This window comes from Dermochelys coriacea, chromosome 2 (assembly GCF_009764565.3).
Source record: "Dermochelys coriacea isolate rDerCor1 chromosome 2, rDerCor1.pri.v4, whole genome shotgun sequence".
Taxonomy (NCBI): Eukaryota; Metazoa; Chordata; order Testudines; family Dermochelyidae; genus Dermochelys; species Dermochelys coriacea.
Window position 1 is genome coordinate 241,538,162 of NC_050069.1, and position 20,446 is coordinate 241,558,607.

The window sequence follows — 20,446 nt, forward strand, 5'->3', positions numbered from 1 at the left end:
CTTTTGCTTCAGGGCAGGGGAAAGCAAGTCACAAAGTTCCATGAAAGTGCCCTTACGCATACGAAAGTTTCAGAGCCACTGGAAATCATCCCAAACCTGCAACACTATGTAGTCCCACCACTCTGTGCCTGTTTCCCAGGTCCAGAATCGGCGTTCCACAGCTTGAGCCTGCCCCAGTAACACCATGATCTCCAAATTTCCGGGGACCGTGGTTTTAGAGAAATCTGTGTTCATGTCCTCATGACCACACTGCTGTCACCTCCTCACCTGGTTTTTCAGGTGCTGGTTCTGTATAAACTGCACGATAATGCGCGAGGTGTTTACAATGGTCATAACTGCTGCGGTGAGCTGAATGGGCTCCATGCTTGCCGTGCTATGGCATCTGCTCTGGCAATCCAGGGAAAAGGGCGCAAAATGATTTTCTGCTGTTGCTTTCACAGAGGGAGGGAGGGAGGGTGGGAGGGTTGACTGTCGACATGTTCCCATAACCACCCGTGACAAATTTTTGGCCCCATCAGGCATTGGGAGCTCAGCCCAGAATTCCAATGGGCAGCGGGGACTGCGGGAACTGTGGGACAAAATACAACATGGTTTTACAAAAGGTAGATCGTGCCAAACCAACCTAATCTGCTTTTTTGAAAAAGTAACAGATTTTTTAGATAAAGGAAATGCAGTGGATCTAATTTACCTAGATTTCAGTAAGGCATCTGATACCATGCCACATGGGGAATTATTAGTTAAATTGGAGAAGATGGGGATCAATATGAACATCAAAAGGTGGATAAGGAATTGGTTAAAGGGGAGACTGCAATGGGTCCTACTGAAAGGCGAAGTGTCAGGTTGGAGGGAGGTTACCAGTGGAGTTCCTCAGGGATCGGTTTTGGGACCAATCTTATTTAATCTTTTTATTATTGACCTCCGCACAAAAAGTGGGAGTGTGCTAATAAAGTTTGCGGATGATACAAAGCTGGGAGGTATTGCCAATTCAGAGAAGGATCGGGATATTATACAGGAGGATCTGGATGACCTTGTAAACTGGAGTAATAGTAATAGGATGAAATTTAATAGTGAGAAGTGTAAGGTTATGCATTTAGGAATTAATAACAAGAATTTTAGTTATAAGTTGGGGACGCATCAATTAGAAGTAACGGAAGAGGAGAAGGACCTTGGAGTATTGGTTTATCATAGGATGACTATGAGCTGCCAATGTGATATGGCTGTGGAAAAAGCTAATGCGGTTTTGGGATGCATCAGGAGAGGCATTTCCAGTAGGGATAAGGAGGTTTTAGTACCATTATACAAGGCACTGGTGAGACCTCACCTAGAATACTGTGTGCAGTTCTGGTCTCCCATGTTTAAAAAGGATGAATTCAAACTGGAGCAGGTACAGAGAAGGGCTACTAGGCTGATCCAAGGAATGGAAAACTTGTCTTATGAAAGGAGACTTAAGGAGCTTGGCTTGTTTAGCCTAACTAAAAGAAGGTTGAGGGGAGATATGATTGCTCTCTATAAATATATCAGAGGGATAAATACAAGAGAGGGAGAGGAATTATTTAAACTCAGCACCAATGTGGACACAAGAACAAATGGGTATAAACTGGCCACCAGGAAGTTTAGACTTGAAGTTAGATGAAGGTTTCTAACCATCAGAGGAGTGAAGTTTTGGAATAGCCTTCCAAGGGAAGCAGTGGGGGCAAAAGATCTATCTGGCTTTAAGATTCTACTCGATAAGTTTATGGAGGAGATGGTATGATGGGATAATGGGATTTTGGTAAGTAATTGATCTTTAAATATTCAGGGTAAATAGGCCAAATCCCCTGAGGTGGGATATTAGATGGATGGGATCTGAGCTACCCAGGAAAGAATTTTCTGTAGTATCTGACTGGTGAATCTTGCCCATATACTCAGGGTTTAGCTGATTGCCATATTTGGGGTCAGGAAGGAATTTTCCTCCAGGGCAGATTGGAGAGGCCCTGGAGGTTTTTCGCCTTCCTCTGTAGCATGGGGCATGATTGACTTGAGGGAGGCTTCTCTGCTCCTTGAAGTCTTTAAACCATGATTTAAGGACTTCAATAGCTCAGACATGGGTGAGGTTTTTTATAGGAGTGGGTGGGTGAGATTCTGTGGCCTGCGCTGTGCAGGAGGTCGGACTGGATGATCAGAATGGTCCCTTCTGACCTTAGTATCTATGAATCTATGATAGCTACCCACAGTGCACCGCTCGGAATGTTGACGCTTGCCACAGTACTGTGGATGCACACTGCCGAATTAATGTGCTTAGTATGGACACATGCACTTGACTTTATACAGTCTGTTCCCAAAAATTGACTTCTGTAAAATTGGAGTACTTTCGTCGTGTAGACATGGCCATTTTTAGAGACACTGTGTGCTGTCTCTTTAAGGCACTCACAGAAGGCTCCCCAGCTCTGTCTTGAGTCCTGCTGTCTCTCCTCATGGGGAGGGGGGAGAGAGTGTGCAAGAGTGAGACTGTGTGAGCTGGCTGCTGGGAAAGTCTCAGAAACCATGTGCTCTCTCTTTAAGAAAGGCACTCAGTCACTCACCATTCAGACCTGAGACTGCAACAGCTCCACCTCCGAGTCCTCCTGAGGCTGTCCCCTCTCCCCTGCTCTGTGGAGATGGGGTACAGGTGTGGGTAGAGAAGGGGGTCACCCTGACATCAGCACCTTCCTCTCTCCTGCCCTACTCTGCACAGCCAGCAGGAGGGTCCCAGGAACAGTTGCAGCATGGAGCAATGTGGCTGCAAAGCAGCAGGGGAAGGAGCACCTCAACACATGCTGCCGCCTGTACACACGCTGCTAATCAACTGGGCAGCACTTGAATCTCTCCTGGGTGGCCGCCCAACAGTGCAGCACAGCTTACAGGGAACGCAGGTCACAAGGGAGCATGACGTGTCTCCACCCAAGAGATGTGAGGGCTGTGGTGCCGGAAGCCTAAAGCGCGGGTACCCTTGCTGGATCATGAAGGAGAATATAGGTGCTGTTGCCCTGAACTGTGACAATGATGACAAAGGGGTTTAATTGTACTTGGATTTAGAGGTAGATTTAAGTGATCTTCGATCAATTGGTTGTGCCCAGGAGAACTAATGAGTATGAAAGCAGTTTAATTTCTCTATCTCGTATCCTTTACTTATCCTGCTGTATAATCCATGGTTCCATACAAAAAAAAAGTCAATTAGGCAGGCTTCTGAGAAAATTGTCTTGCTTTCAGAAAGGTCTAGTAAAATTAGATTTGAAGTCTAAAGGTCTAGAGAAGGCTGAGATGACTTTGGTAGTAGTATTTAAAATAAAGTACCTCCCTTACCCCAGTTTTCCTGTTTTTATGCAACATTTTAATTGAGTAAAGCTAGAAACCATTTTGTTAATCTGGAATAATGTGGACAGAGAAAAATATAACAAACTGAGGTAACTGGATCCAGAGGCTGAATTCTGCTTTGACCTCTTAACCCTATAGTATTGAAAATTTTTGTACAAAGTGCCCATCTTTCAGATGTGTCATGATGCTGAAAGGGCAGATTTTCATGCGTCTCTTATTTTACTTCTTTCCTCCATTGCTGCCCAAGCAAGCCCAGATCAAGGCATATGTGCTATAAGTCAGCACATAAAACAGTTTCTGGAGTCATGCGAGTACAGATTCAGTCAGCTTTAAAATTTAAAAGTTTCTCACCTCATGATTGTGTAGAAAATGTGAATGGAGTAGGACTGGTGTACTGACATCTGCCAGAGTGGACAGAAAGCCGGAAGCAATAATTCAAATTTGAATTGCCTCATTCACTTCATTTGGGGTGTTAACTCCAAGACCATTTGCTCTGGTGGAGCCTTCTGCCACCTTCACAATGGGCTGCATAGCAGGAAAAGAGTTCAATGGGCCAAGTCCATTTAGGCTTATCTACACTAGAAAATTAGGTTGATTTAACCACATTGGTTCACTGTGTGAAAAATCCACAGCCCTCAGCAGCATTGTTACGGTGACTCAAGTCCCCGCATAGACAGCACTAGGTCCACAGAATTCTTCCATCAACTTAGCTACCCCCTCTCAGGGAAGTTCATTATCTACACAGGTGGTGCTCAAAGTTTTTCAGTTGCCACTGCCGCCTCTTACCAGTACCTGAATCTGTCTGCGCCCCCCTCTCCAATTACTACACAGCCAAGGCTTCCTCAGCAGTGGAGCTTGGGCTGAAGGCACAGCTAAGGATAGAACTATGGGGGAGGAGTGGAGCTGAGGCTGGAGGCTGAACAGGGTTGGAGACAGAGCTGGTCTGAGGGCAGAGTGTGGCTGGAAGCATGGTGCTCCCTCCCTGCCCCGCATCATGGCTGGCATTCTCTCTTCACCTCCCCTCCTAGGGGGTGTGCCCCATGGTTTGATAAACACTGATCTACACCAACAAGAGAACCCCACTCACAGGCATAGGTAGTGTCTATACCAAAGCACTACAGTGGTGTAGCTGTGCTGCTGTAGCATTTTAAGGGTAGACATACCCTTGGTAAAGCAGAACGGCTTCCAGCATAAAAGTGCTAGGGATTTGCGTGCTGCAGCCCTCTGGCTCTTGAGGTAGGGGGACCTTGTTGCTGCATTCCCTGTTGCCATCCCTGTCTAGAATGGGAAGGCATCCTCTGTTGTTGCATGAGAGCACAGCCACAGTATGGGGAGGAGATCGTGCTGTCATTGTGCCTATGACCTCAGACTGCTTTACTCTGGCCCTGCTATCCCAGCAATTTGAGGAATGCAAAAAATGGGTGAGGGAGAGAAGCAGTGTCAGCATACTTTTCTCTTCCCCACTGTCACTCTAACCTGCCCTCTAGAATAGTTTATGAAACAATCTAACCAAGGCAATGTAGTGGAAGGTTGGTAATGACTCTCCCATAACCAGGAAATGGTGTACTGAAGTATTTTAAAGGCAAAATAGCAGTTAATATCCATGGATGTGCTTTTATCCTGTTTTTAAGGAAAAGGAACTGGCTGCTGTAGTCAGACTTTAGCCAGTTCAGTGTGACCACTATTACTGACAAATCATTCTGAGAAGTGGGGGAGGGAGGAAGAGAGAAGAGAGATTTTGGCTTTATCCTGATTTCATATTTAATAATTAGAAGCAACTATAGGAGTCAGTGAAGATACCGGTGAAAAGGAAATCAAATCCAAGCTCTTCTCCATATCAGTTTATTTAGGAAAACAGCATATGCTATCAATGCCTCTGTCTTTGTGGTGGGTCAACAAATCCACTGCTGAAGCAGCTCACCCCATATTTAAAAGTCTTGTCATGAATAAGATGCAATCAATCTGGGAAGCTTTTCATAACATGAACTTACTAGAGTGAAAAAATGCAAACTTAAGACTGATGGAATAATCTTTTCCCAACACCTACACTAACCAACATTAACTACACAACAAAGGCTCTAATAAAGTGAAGGAGTATAATGATTATAACCCACAACAAAATACATGTCTTGCCAAGTGAAAAGTATTAATATGAAGCTGACTCAATGACACTGTTGCAAGGTCTTAATAAAGTTCACTACATTTCAAAGTTTTTTTTTCCTCTTTATTTAAACACAGATACATTTACAGCATGCAGGTAAGTTAAAACTAGATGGCGTCTTCTCCAAACCAATTATGTTTTAATGCATCTTCATGTACTGAAATTAAGTCACTGTGTTCCATAGGTAGACTTGTCATCTCATGTCAAATTTAGAGTTACACACAGTAGTGAGTCAGTATTTAAGTTATGCAAATAATTTAGTTGATCACCATGAATAAATATTATTCCTTTATTTAAGTTCCTACTCTAAACCATTTTTAAAAAATATGATCCAGAGGAACATAAAAATAAAAACCACTCTGACTGCAAATTGAAACAGCAATGCATTTAACAGTCTATTACAGATTTAATTTACAAAACAGTAACTGTCCTGTCCAGATGACCTACCATAACTGAATCAAAAAGAACAAAAAAGCAATTTCTTTGAAAACTGTAAGTTGCAGTTCTTGGTAAACTTCATCAATGCTTAAAACAAAAAAGCTTAGATATAAAAAAAGTGATGTACATTTTGAGCTACATGCTAGTTACAGTTTATTTTACTGCTTATTACACAGCAATGTTCAGCACCAATACCCGTGATACATTACTTACAGGAATGAAACTACCATCTACATGAGAAAAAGATCCTGCTTCATCTGAGAATATTTCCAAGGAAGCCAGTTTTTAGCCAGTGTAAAATAAAATATGTAGAGGTCTGAAAATGTGCAATTAATATTCAGAGATAATGGACAAGGCTGTTTCCATTAAGAGGACTCTATTTAAAACCAGCTACCATAACTGCCACTTCCCTGTCCCCTTTCCTTGATATGCTGCCTTTATGATGCTTCAGAAGAATCTGCACAATTAGGACTGCTAGAAACACACTCCAAAGAACAAAAATAGGTCTTTAAAGGTTGAAAACTCCAAAACATTGAGGATTTCTGGCTGATGCAAACAAATAGGTTTAAAAATCTAACCTATTACAAAAGTCAAGCTGCAGTAGTTAGCAAGGAAACTGAAAAAAGTATGTTGAACTACGGTCTAAGATTTGAATATGCTCCATCATAGCACAAATATTTTACTTTGTATAAAAAGTTTTTAAAAGTGATTTACTATTGAGGTCCTTATGGAGTTTTTATGTTTCCATTATGCCTGACGAATAGCCAAAAAAGGTCAGACCACTAATATTAAAGGTAACATTAACTGCTTCAGGAAAAACTATTTGAACTCTCTTTCATATCACTAAGTTCCTTCCCTCTCAAAAGATCTGGTAACATTTCTATCTTTTGAGAAGGACTGTTCTAAAAATATAGTGGCTAAAACCCTAGGAATAAATTACACAAATGATGGAATTACCACATTAAAAGCCTGATCCTAACCTCAGTGGGAGTTATGGGTGCTCAAAACTTTTGAAAAATCAGCTCAAAACCAAAACAGTTTATTTGTTGTTAGCCAATCATACAGAACTATACTGCAAAGAGAAAAAAGAAAAGTTTGATAAAACTACTGTAGAGTAGACATTTAAATATTTCTAGAAGTAAACAGATTACAATACAATTCAGCGTAGCACAATTTTTACATGCGTCTCTGGGATTACTGGCTGTCTCAGCTATGAAAACGTTTCTTTGCCTCCATTATTAGTGGATTTTAACTAATTATCCAGCTGTTCAATTGACTCATTTTCTCAAATTGAAAGTTTAAATTTCATCTCAAGATTTCAGTATGTATATAGTATTAGAAACATAAGAATTGAATCCTAGATTACTCTAGCTCATTTCAGTGTATGCTAAATTAGTGAAAAATATCCATTTGTCCAACTCTGGTGATAGTGAATAGGCTCATCAGAATGAAGCAGAATGTTTTCATTCCATCAAGCTATGCGTAGAATAAAGAACAGGACAGATGAAATATTCTATTGCCAAAGCCTTTTCCCATGTAAACTTAAGTTTATTCTTGTTACTTGTACAGTATTTAACTCAAAATAACATTACAGGTATTTAATCAGATAACAGTTAAACAGCCTTGTTCAAACTGAAATCTTTAGTTCTGTGGTTTCAAGATTTAAGTGCCTGATGGCAGCTGTCATAAGCACACTTCAGTATTTCCACACTGTACAAATAATATTAGTCCTGGCTACATAGAACATCACTTAAGGAGAACTTCAATGTACAGTGCTGTTCTAACTCAGAGTGGGAAAAGTAGTGTTATTTAAAGTGGTAAAAATTAAAAAAAAAAAATTCAACATTGTTCCACATTCCCTAAGACAATAAAATGTACACAAATTAAGCTAGGAAATTTGAACTAAGATTTTCTTAACATACATTCAACTTGGCACAGTGCAGACTAAATTTAAGACATGAAAGACAAACTGTAATGGACAGAGCTACACTTGAAGTAACATGTCATTTTTCAAGACGCCAAAATTGCACTCTAGTTTTGTTGGGAAATCAGCAGAATTTGTAGGAAGGGAGAGCGCTGTACAGGCCAAGTATAATTTATACATTTTCAAAAAATAATCCTACAATCCTCAATGGGAGAGATTATTGTCATGGAATGACACTCTCTGCATGATATCCAATCATCTTCATATTTCATTTACTTTTCAGCAACTAAAAAAAAGAAGACAGTTAAATAGATATGCAAACATATACCAATGACGTATAATCATTTATACTAATTAAGAACAAGGTGCTTAGTGCTATTTTCAATATCCTATCCATTTCAACCTTCAGTTGATTTTATCAAATTCATAGATTCATAGATATTAAGGTCAGAAGGGACCATTATGATCATCTAGTCCGACCTCCTGCACAGCGCAGGCCACAGAATCTCACACACCCACCCACTCCTGCGAAAAACCTCACCTGTGTCTGAGCTACTGAAGTCCTCAAATTGTGGTTTAAAGACTTCAAGGAGCAGAGAAGCCTCCAGCAAATGACCCGTGTCCCATGCTACAGAGGAAGGCAAAAAAGCTCCAGGGCCTCTTCCAATCTGCCCTGGAGGAAAATTCCTTCCCGACCCCAAATATGGAAATCAGCTAAACCCTGAGCATATGGACAAGAGATTCACCAGCCAGATACTACAGAAAATTCTTTCCTGGGTAACTCAGATCCATCAAATATCTAATCACAGGCCATTAGGCCTATTTACCATGAATATTTAAAGATCAATTAATTACCAAAATCACATTATCCCTTCATACCATCTCCTCCATAAACTTATCAAGTAGAATCTTAAAGCCAGATAGATCTTTTGCCCCCACTGTTTCCCTTGGAAGGCTATTCCAAAACTTCACTCCTCTGTTAGAAACCTTTGTCTAATTTCAAGTCTAAACTTCCTGGTGGCCAGTTTATATCCATTTGTTCTTGTGTCCACATTGGTACTGAGCTTAAATAATTCTTCTCCCTCTCCTGTATTTATCCCTCTGATATATTTATAGAGAGCAATCATATCTCCCCTCAACCTTCTTTTAGTTAGGCTAAACAAGCCAAGCTCCTTAAGTCTCCTTTCATAAGGCAAGTTTTCCATTCCTCGGATCATCCTAGTAGCCCTTCTCTGTACCTGTTCCAGTTTGAATTCATCCTTCTTAAACATGGGAGACCAGAACTGCACACAGTATTCTAGGTGAGGTCTCACAAGTGCCTTGTATAACGGTACTAAAACCTCTTTATCCCTACTGGAAATGCCTCTCCTGATGCATCCCAAAACCGCATTAGCTTTTTCCACAGCCATATCACATTGGCAGCTCATAGTCATCCTACGATCAAACAATACTCCAAGGTCCTTCTCCTCCTCCGTTCCTTCTAATTGATGCATCCCCAGTTTATAACTAAAATTCTTGTTATTAATCCCTAAATGCATAATCTTACACTTTTCACTATTAAATTTCATCCTATTACTATCGCTCCAGTTTACAAGGTCATCCAGATCTTCCTGTATGATATCCCAGTCCTTCTCTAAATTGGAAATACCTCCCAGCTTTGTATCATCCGCAAACTTTATTAGCACACTCCCACTTTTTGTGCGGAGGTCAATAATAAAAAGATTAAATAAGATTGGTCCCAAAACTGATCCTTGAGGAACTCCACTGGTAATCTCCCTCCAGCCTGACAGATCACCTTTCAGTAGGACCCGTTGTCCGTTACCCAATTCCTTATCCACCTTTCAATCTTCATATCTTTTCCAATTTAACTAATAATTCCCCATGTGGCACGGTATCAAATGAAATCTAGTTAAATTAGATCTACTGCATTTCCTTTGTCTAAAAAATCTGTTACTTTCTCAAAGAAGGAGATCAGGTTCGTTTGGCACGATCTACCTTTTGTAAAACCATGTTGTATTTTGTCCCATTTACCATTGACGTCAAGGTCCTTAACTACTTTCTCCTTCAAAATTTTTTCCAAGACCTTGCATACTACAGATGTCAAACTAAAAGGCCTGTAGTTACGCGGATCACTTTTTTCCCTTTCTTAAAAATAGGAACTATGTTAGCAATTCTCCAATCATACAGTACAACTCCCGAGTTTACAGATTCATTAAAAACTCTTGCTAATGGGCTTGCAATTTCGGATGCCAATTCCTTTAATATTCTTGGATGAAGATTATCTGGGCCCCCCGATTAGTCCCATTAAGCTGTTTGAGTTCCGCTTCTACCTCAGATATGGTAATATCTACCTCCATATCCTCATTCCCATTTGTCATGCTACCATTATTTGAAAGATCCTCTTAATCCTTATTAAAGGCTGAGGCAAAGTATTTGTTTAGATATTGGGCCATGCCTAGATTATCCTTAACCTCCACTCCATCCTCAGGGTTTAGCTATCCCACTTCTTTTAGTTTTCTTCTTATTTATATGGCTACAGAACCTTTTACTATTGGTTTTAATTCCCTTTGCAAGGTCCAACTCTACTCGACTTTTAGCTTGTCTCACTTTATCCCTACATGTTCTGACCTCAGCTTTCCTTACTGATCCCTCCCATCTTCCACTCCCTGTATGCTTTCTGCTTTTTCTTAATCACCTCTCTGAGATGCTTGCTCATCCATCTTGGTCTACAACTCCTGCTTATGAATTTTTTCCCCTTTCTTGGGATGCAAGTTTCCAATAGCTTCTGCAGCTTTGATTTAAAGTAATCCCAGGCCTCCTCTACCTTTAGATCCATAAGTTCTTCAGTCCAATCCACTTCCCTAACTAATTTCCTTAATTTTTTAAGTCAGTCCTTTTGAAAGCAAAAACCCTAGTTGCAGATTTATTTTTTGTTAATCCTTCCATTCAGTTTGAACGGAATTAGCTCATGATCACTTGAACTAAGATTATCCCCTACAACCATTTCTTCTCTGAGGTCCTCACTACTCCCCAAAACCAAATCTAAAATGGCATCCCCTCTAGTCGGTTCAGCAACCCATCAGCTATCACATCTAGGAAAATCTGAGCCCTATTATTATTACTAGCACTGGTCCTCCAGTCTATATCTGGGAAGTTAAAGTCTTCCAAGATCACGCAGTTTCCATTAGTATTTACTTTATTAAAAACATTAAAAAAGGCTCTAGCCATATCCAAATTAGATCCTGGTGGTCTATAGCACACCCCAAGCACTATGCCAGGGGAGGCTCTACTACTTTTCTTCCCCAATGTAATTTTTGCCCAGACGGACTCTGTCTTATCCATTCCATCGCTTATTTCCTTACCTTCTACCTCATCATTGATATACAATGCTACTCCACCACCTTTACCTTTATTTCGGTCTTTCCTAAACAGCACATACCCTTCAATACCAGTAGTCCAGTCATGACTACTATTCCACCATGTTCCTTTTATCCCTGTAATATCTGATTTCACTTCCTGCACCAGTAGCTCTAGTTCCTCCATTTTGTTACCTAGGCTGCTTGCACTGGTGTACAAACATCTTAATTTTTGCTGTTTGGCCTCGCTCAAATTCTGTACCCTATTAGGTACAGTCATTCTACAGCCAGTGTAACGTATTAGACTGGTATCCACACTGCCTTTCTTCCTTATATACATTCTCCTACCCACGGCTGTATCCTTTCTTACCTTGTTTTCTTCCCTCTCAATGCTAAAATCCGGCGTGGAGATTACCTGGACATCTCCCAACCATCTCCCCCAAATTCCTAGTTTAAAGCTCTCTTTATCAGTTGTGCCAGCCTCCATCCTAGAAGTCTATTTCCTTCCCTACTCATATGAAGTCCATCCCGAGAGAACTGTCCTCTGTCCATGAATGTCTCCGAGTGGCCATACATCCCAAAGCCCTCCTTATAGCACCACTGCCTAAGCCATCTGTTGACAGTCAATCTTGTCAGACCTTTGTTGCCCTTCTCTAGGAACAGGAAGGATCCTGCTAAAGATCACCTGAGCCTCAATTTCCTTAAGTGTCTTCCCCAGCCTAGCAGAGTCTCCCTTAATACTTTTCAGCGAGAATCTAGCCATATCATTTGTTCCCACATGAAGGATAATTAGGGGATTCTTTCCTGCTCCCTTTAGGATCCTTTTCAACCTCAGGTCTACATCCCGTATCTTAGCACCTGGAAGACAGCACATCCTTCTATTCTCTGGATCAGCTCTGGTTACAGGCCTGTCTCTTCTTCTCAGTAAAGAGTCCCCGATCACATAGACCTGCCTTTTCCTGGTGACGGTGCTATTCTCCAGTCTATCCCCTGTTCCCTCTGGCTGCAAATTGACGGTCTGAAGTTTGCTTTATACCTCACAATGTCAAAATGAGCAACAGGCATGTTTGTTTTAAATACCTTGATGTCTACAATTTATAGGAAGATAAGTAGCTTGCAGTAATTATGATTCTTTTGTGTAGCCAATTCCCTGGAAGGCAGGGGGAAAAAAAAAAAAAAAAAAAAAGACTTTTCTATCGTGTGTCTTCTTTTCTATTGCCAGAAGCTGGGAATGGGCGACAGGGAATGGATCACTTGATTACCTGTTCATTCCCTCTGGGGTATCTGGCATTGGCCACTGTCAGAAGACAGGATACTGGTCTAGATGGACCTTTGGTCTGACCCAGTATGGCTGTTCTTAGGTTAATACAAACACACAATATGCCAATACTTCCTCTGACCATTGCCCATGTATATTAAGTTGGCAGCTACTTAGAACCGATATTTTGACAGTTTTCAGCACATTAGATTTTCACAGTGGTGGTTGGGTGCAGCAGCACCTGATAAAGACGCTCTTCAAATTGTATCTTTACAGCTGTTTTAGAAAGAAGGGGGTGTTTGGAATGAGATATCCTTACCCACTAGTCATCCCCAAAAGGTTGGGTTGTAAGGGTAGTAGATTAATAATTACCCTTCTTTTGTTTTATTAATATTTTTCATGAAAACAAATTAAATTACTTTACCTATTAAAAAGTTGCCTCCCTGTTTCTTCCCTAAAGGCCTGCCACTCAGTAAGTTTCAAGTGTGAAATATCCATACTAACCCTGGCAGAAATGGTTGAATAATGTACCTACATTTCCAATCTCCTACACTCTCTGCCGCATACCTGTTCAGAACAAAATACCATTGTTGGGTGGCTGGAAAAATGGAGAGGTAGAGAGGAACAGGTGGTAAGGTTTTTGACATGATCTGCAGACTGAGGAGCAATTTATGAGTTTTCAATGGTAAAACTGATGTAACTGCTCAAAGAGAGCACAACTCCATTTGTCCATACACTGGTAATGTTTTTTTACTCTGTAAAATTAAATGTGAAAAGCATAAAATACTAGGGGCCATTACCATGCCTTTGATGGACACATGGAACTTACTACCGACATCAGTGGAAGGTCTGCAGATCCCAGTGTTAAACAGAAGTTTTACAACTCTTCCATTTTTTAAAAACTTTAAAAAATTCATTTCTAACTGGCCCAGATGACACTCTCTCTTTTCCTTCCCTCTCCCTGGGGAGTACTGCAATAACCTAATGCAGAAGCGATTTTCTTAGCACTGACAACAAAAATTTAAGGCTTCAAAAGTTGTGTCTTTTATCTCTCTTAGCTGGCTAATCTGCTATACTTAAGAACTCAGTCTAACAGCTAACAGCCTCCCTGCTTGAATTTCCCAATGCCAACTAGTATACAGCTACAAAGAGTGAAAGTTCTTTTTCTTTTCCAAATGAGATGACAGCTCAATAGGCAATGAGAGTGAGAAAGTCAATATACAAATTCTATCAATGGGAGAGAACTATGATCCGAGTATTTATAAAACACCCAAATCACCAGGGTATCTAGGTGCTAATAAACTGCCAGAATCAGTTCGCTGTCTGATACTTAAGAGACTTGGACTTAAAAATCTTGTACTTCACACTCCTGTTCCCTGGCCCCTCTCTAATCCCAAAAACAAAAAGCATAACCTCTAATAGCCTTCAATAACTTTCAAATCAGTGTAAAGGAAACTTTAGAAAATATGTTAATAGTAACTAGGAAAGAATGGAACTAAGATAAAAGCCAAAGTCTGAATCTTTAAGGAGAGATTTATTACATATACAGGATCTGAGGACCTACAGGGCTCTACATGTGCACTGTGCTTCAATCTAAGATGCAGAGTTTCAATACAGAAAATTAATTGTGCAGCTGATGCTCAGACAGATGGAATACTCAAAATGGGGCCGATGTTTTACAGTGAGCAGAGGGGAACGACCAACTGCCATGAATCTATCAGTGTGAAAATATGCTTTAAAGCCCCATATCAATACTGGTACTTAAGTATGTGAAGGGTCCCACTGATTTCAATAAGTGCTCATTTGCTGTAATATATATACTCATGCTTTTTTTAAAATCACATACCAATCTCAGTTACTGACAAACTGACCACTGAAGCACTTTGTATAGTACTTTAAAAGAGTAACACTGAGAACTCAAATCAAACAGCAAGAGTTTTTTTACATCTACATTCAATGTTTTATGTAGTACGGTTGTGGCAAATTGATCTGCACATTACAGCTTTTGTATTTTGTTCAATTAGAAGTACGATTCCTAGCCCCAGAACTGCCCCTTTACTACACAACTGGACTTTGGTGTACAAAAGGAGGCAACAGTATGGGCTGCTTATTTACATATTTTAGCATAGTCCTCTAATTGCAAGATATAACCACTTGAATATTCTGTGGTTTGTTTGCACAGCTGGATGGATCACAAACACAAACTGAAATACAGTAGTTTAAGGAGACACTAAAAAACAGCCCTGAGAAAGATTTCAGAGTGGTAGCCATGTTAGTCTGTATCACCAAAAACAAGTCCTTGTGGCACCTTAGAGACTAAGAGAAACTTACACTTTATCCTGCCGTCCTCCACCTCCACGCAGCGTGACTGGCTGGCTGTTTTGAGTAAACGCACCTCCCCCTCGAATTGCACTTGGATGAGTTGGAGAAGCTGCTGGATGCTGGCCGGGACGAATAGGCTTAGCTACACGAAAATAAAATGCAACTGTGAGAAATCATACAACAACCAATTCTAATCATTTGACCTTTTGTTTAAATTCATTAATATTTTGTTTTATGACACCCTGAGAAATGCATATTTTTACTATTTGCATCATGCTTTCTAAAATGAGAAAAACATTTTAAAAATCTAAGGAAGTGATGTTTTGGGGATAATAACCACATTGTTATAATGAGGTGATGTATCATATGATTGATTGTATGAAATAGATGAATGCTAATTAGGATAATTAAAATTAGGTTCACAAGGCTGCAACAACTGTTGCAGGCAAAAGTCAGTCCTTTTTTGCTCTTAGATGTCTAAGTATCTCTTAAAACCAACTAGGTGAAGAACTACGTGCAAATTCAGTTACTCTGTGCCTTAAGGCCCAAATAGACTGATTTGGCCTTACAAGAAAACAAGTTACTGAAGTTTCTGCTGTTATATCTGAGCTTCTTGAGTTATGCAGTTGCAGAAGCTGTGCCCTATCCAAAGGTGGAGGTGCCAACTTTTTGCTAACGGCTACGGCGTACCACATCAGGCATTCAGCAGCTGCTTCAAAAAGCCGAATCAAAAGATCTGCCAGTGTGATCGCCATATATAGCAAGAGGGTTCATGGTGGTTATGCATTCTCTTACATCCTGACTAGGAATCATCTTAGCTGACAGCATCAGCTGGAGAAGTTTTGGGGCCTAGGCTGAAAGCTAGTGGGGTGAAGTTTTATCTTGGCAAACAGCTACTACTCCCTGACAAAAATGAAGCTATGGCCTTTATCAAGCTACAGATTCTCTTCCTCTTTAGGAATCCCCAGGGAGAAGACGGGAGATCAGGGACAGGAGCACTACCATCACTCTCCAGCAACTCAGCATGGGAAGGGCCTTTTCTCCCTCATCCTTCCCCAATTTATAGCAAAAATCATAAAATAGGCCCGGGACATGTCCCACTCCCCTCTTAGGGCTCTGAAGTTGGAGCAATTTCTCCTGCCTAGTTGACCTCAGGAGTAGGAGAGAGGGTACAGTTCTAAAACTGGAATTTTGGAAGCACAAGAAGCTCTGTGTTTGTGTTATAGTTAAAGTTGGCATGCTCAGAGAACTCTGCATGCACAATTTTATAAAATTGGACTAAAATAGTTTACCTCCTCCCTTCCCTGTCCAGCTAGCTTTTGGCCTTTCATAGAAAGCCACTCTCTTTGAATAGGTCAGCCCAGGGCCATTTTCTAGCATATCAGAGGCCTCTCCCTATGCTCTTTGACAAAGGTAGGAAGAGGACCCTCAAATCTTCCCCATTCCCTTGTCCTTCTGGTGATCTAAGAGGAAGTAGAAATAAGGGACTATTTTCCCCCCTCAAAGCAAACTACGGTCTGCACAACCAAAACCATTTTAATACAGCAGTTCTCCCCTCTACCTCTGCAACAAACATAAGACACTTGCTGCAGGGTTTATCCCGATCCCATTTCAGAAGCATGGTTTTTGGGGGAGACGGGCAAGATGGGAGCAGCTTTTCCAGTCCTGTCTCAGGGCTTCAATGAAGACTGGATTAAGGTTAGTGGATGAGGTGGTGCTCTGCTATTGACTAGTGGGGAGCGTTCACTCACTGCGCTGGCCCCACCCCAGCAGCACAAGGAAAATTTTCCAAATTCCTACTTCTTTGAGCAACAAATCTTTAAATTCATTTTCAATATAGACTGATGGTTTACTAAAGTATAGATTGGCAAGATTCTACTGTGTTTTCAGGTTTAAATAAGCAAATATTCTTGATGTTGTTTAATCTGCCATTGAAATCTGAGGTTGAAAGCTGTTACTGTATAACACAAGAAAAATGGATGATAATGCTGTGTTAGACCACCCTCAGGTTAGCTAGATCGGATATCAGAATTGTTTTTGCAAAAAGAAAAGGAGTACTTGTGGCACCTTAGAGACTAACAAATTTGAGCATAAGCTTTCGTGAGCTACAGCTCACTTCATCGGATGCGACTTCACATAAGTCACATCAGTGACTTCCCACAAACAATAGAAGAATTTGTGTCAAATGAACTCCTGTTTAATAACTGGTATTTTGGATTAATACAAGTTATAAAAGTTGTCTAATGACGCGTATCATTTTTTGGATACATAATTGCTCTCTGGGAATACATTTCTGCCCAGCCTTACCAATTTCTGTGAATGCAAGACATTTTAGAGAGATTAACTCTTTTCATCACTTTCTGTTCCCAGCATTAGAATGGCCATAGTGGGTCAGACCAATAGTTTGTCTAGCCCAGCACCCTGTCTTTTGACAGTGGAAGATGCTGATGCTTCAGAGGGAATGAACAAAATAGGGTGATTATTGAGTGATTCATCCTCTGTCATACAGTCACAGCATCATGCAGTCAGAGACTTGGACATCCAGAGCATAGAGTTGTATCTCTGACCATCTTGGCTAATTGCCATTGATGGACCTATCCTCCATAAACTTACCTATTCTTTTTAGGGAAGATACCATCTTATTCTTTATGCTGTGTAATAAATCATGGTAGGTGATAGCTGTTCAGGTACTAAGGTAATGGCTACAGCATTAAATCCTTGAGTAAAAAACTATATTTTGATTGGCAAGCACCTTCAATATTTAAGCATGCAGAGGAGTGGCTTTACAGATGATGATGATGATGATGATGGTAATTACTGTGCATAGTAACTTGTACCTATCCTACTGTTTAAAGTGGAAATTAGGGTAACTTTTTATAAATTAATAAAATGCATGTTCTATTCCATGTTCTTACACTGTTCTCACCACCACAGTATCCAAGTGCCTTACAATTTTACATTAAGAGATTTGAGTAACATCCGTCATATGTGGTTTTGTTCTCATCCTCTCTAGAGGGGAAATTTTGCAAGTGATGGAGTGTTTTGAGAACGGGCTTTTTTTGTTTAATTGTTTAAGTACATGTTGCTTTGTACTGATATTAGAGAAGGCAAAGTTGAAGGAATGGACCTTGTATTTGGAATGGAAGGTGATGAGGATTGTTGTGATCCTTATGTTTAAGTTCAAAACATTGAATTACAGAAGTCTTAGATCTTGCATTTTCTCCTGGGATTTTCCAGTTTTAGAGAGACATGAGAGTCAAGTTTTGGCATTACTAATTTGCTAATGAAATTGAGTAACTTAAGTTTCTTGTCCCTTCCCTTGTTTTGACAGCCACTTCGTAATCTTGCCATCACAAGGGTATAACAAAGACTTGCAGAGCAAATTATAGAATTTTTTGTTTATGTTAAAACTTTTGTTTTTAAAGGAGACAGAACATTCACCTTGGTCGTTAGCTTTCCATGCAGGTGAGGTTTTGTATGGTGTGAAAGCCCAACTACCGAAGAGACAAATCAGGTCAACAAAGCAATGACTTACAAAGATTTGCATGTACTGTACACTGAAATTAACTTCAGCAGTTTTTGTACTAAGTGATAAGTCCTGCCTTTTTTCACATGTGCAACTCTCACTGACATTACTAGGAGCTGCAGGCATGTATGCAGGACAGAATTTGGCCTTAAGTTATCCAAAAAGAAGAAGAATAGAAAGAAAAGGAAAGTTAACCAAAACATGTTTGGAAACTGCGGTATCTTCTTTACTAACCAATCTGAGCAGAGTGTCCTCTTCTGGCCATGTTCTTGGATCTCACGGCTTCCTTAATACGGTCTACCTCTTGCTGATATCGTTTGCGATCACGAGATGCATTCTCTTTGGCTTCCCTTAGTGCAGACTCCAAAGCTTTAACTCTCTCAGCTGTAGCTCTAAGTCGTTTCTCCAGTTTAGGAAGCTCACAACGAAGATCTGCATTATCACGTACCAGCTGAGGATAAGCAAAATATCTTTAATTTTTCCCTGAAAAAATAATAATTACACTGTAGCAAGATGGAAGTAACCATAATAGATGGGACAATACTTCCTTTGTTGAAAGTTTAAACTGAATAAACTAATTAAACACATATGAGCAGTAAAATTTCCTTTTAAGTATTAAGAGTCAATAGAACTACACCATTTAACTAAATATAGATAGATACCGCTGTATTATATATACAAACACACACCACCATTTCAGTCTAAATTGGAAAAAACCTTCACAGGAATACATTAGTCTATGTATTTAATATTAAAAATTGAAGTTAAAATTTGAGACAAGCAAGCATCTCTGAAGTGTATGAACAACTACTCCAGGATACAAATATGTACACATGCATTATACCTTTAAAATACATCTTGAACAAGGAACAATTTTTGAAGTTCTAAAGTTAATTTCATTTAGTCTTAAGTTTTCTATACCTGTTTGTGAACTTTTGTAAGTTGCTCAAGATTATTCTCAAGAAAGGAAATTTTCTGTTTTTGCGCAGCACTGCCTCCCGTATCATCTGAGTCAATCTCTGCACTCTATGGTAATAACAGAAAAGAGTGATATGTGGGTGTTCAGATTTCTAATAAAACCGGAACCAAAGGAACTACATTACATTAAATTAGTTAGGCTCACTTCCTTCCTTCCACATTTAAATAAAGACAAGTCTTGCTATCATGCCATGTTACCTTTTTAACTCGAGTAGCCAGATCTTGAACAAACAGCTTCCGAAGGTTGTGTAGAGTTTGAAGTTCTTTTGCCTAAAACAATAAATAAGCATTTTACAGCTTAGAATTCTTAACATGAACAAAAGTTACAAGCATTTATCTTAAGTACACATTGTAATAACTAGCTTACCACAGTCTCTTCCAAACCCTTCAAATCTTGTCTTGCTTGTTCTCTTCTGTCTTGCATAACCCTAACAATCAAAACACAATATATGTACACTAGTACAGTAAAGATTTATATTTGTGTAAAATACAAACCTTATAAACCCTACTTTAGGTTCCAAAATGAAAGGAGATTAAGTCCTTAATTATGCAAAGTGCAAAACCACCCTACAATCAGTCACAAATGGCAGAGAATTCAAGAGCCCAAGACTAGAAAAGCAGGGATATGGTGAGAAAATCTGTATATAATTAGTGTTAAAAGGGATTTTAGTAAGTCAGTTCAGACAACTGAGTTATAGAACATCCTAAAACAGCCATATTAACATACCAGAGGTTGAAAAGTTCTGATTATAGGTCCAGATCCATTGCTTGGAAAGATCTACTGCTCCTACCAATATTTCTAACATTGACTGGTCAAGGAGATTATAGATATTATGTGCAGGTGGGCTGGGGAATTTATTCAATTTGAAAAAAACTTTTCACGTTGTTTTACTGATTTCTTTCTTTATATATGAGCAGTTCAGATTTTCATTTTCCAAAAGATACAACAGCCTAATGACATCAGTCACAAAATAGGGTCTCTCTCAATCATCCTATTTAAGATTCCTTCCTGGGAAATAAGCATCAACTTTATTGTTAAGGACTCTGGTTTCAGCTTCTTTCAAATTATGAAGCAACTAGAGAGATCAGGCAGGATACTGGGGAAAGGACCCAGGAACTTTATTACGATCAAAAACATAGTGAAGGGTGA

General features: G+C 39.9%; 1 protein-coding gene across 4 annotated transcripts in view; it reads right to left on the reverse strand.

Annotated features, from left to right (window-relative positions):
* Positions 1 to 5,159: 5,159 nt before the first annotated feature.
* Positions 5,160 to 20,446, reverse strand: part of KIF5B (kinesin family member 5B) — a 77,830-nt gene continuing 62,543 nt past the window's right edge. For all 4 annotated transcript variants that reach the window (XM_038389544.2, XM_038389542.2, XM_038389545.2 and 1 more), the window contains exons 21-26: positions 19,664 to 19,724; positions 19,495 to 19,566; positions 19,240 to 19,344; positions 18,553 to 18,769; positions 14,802 to 14,934; positions 5,160 to 8,142 (exon numbers count right to left, since the gene is read on the reverse strand). In XM_038389544.2, coding sequence (XP_038245472.1) covers positions 8,136 to 8,142; positions 14,802 to 14,934; positions 18,553 to 18,769; positions 19,240 to 19,344; positions 19,495 to 19,566; positions 19,664 to 19,724 — 595 coding nt within the window. In that variant the 3' untranslated portion in view covers positions 5,160 to 8,135. The remainder of the gene's footprint in view (positions 8,143 to 14,801; positions 14,935 to 18,552; positions 18,770 to 19,239; positions 19,345 to 19,494; positions 19,567 to 19,663; positions 19,725 to 20,446) is intronic.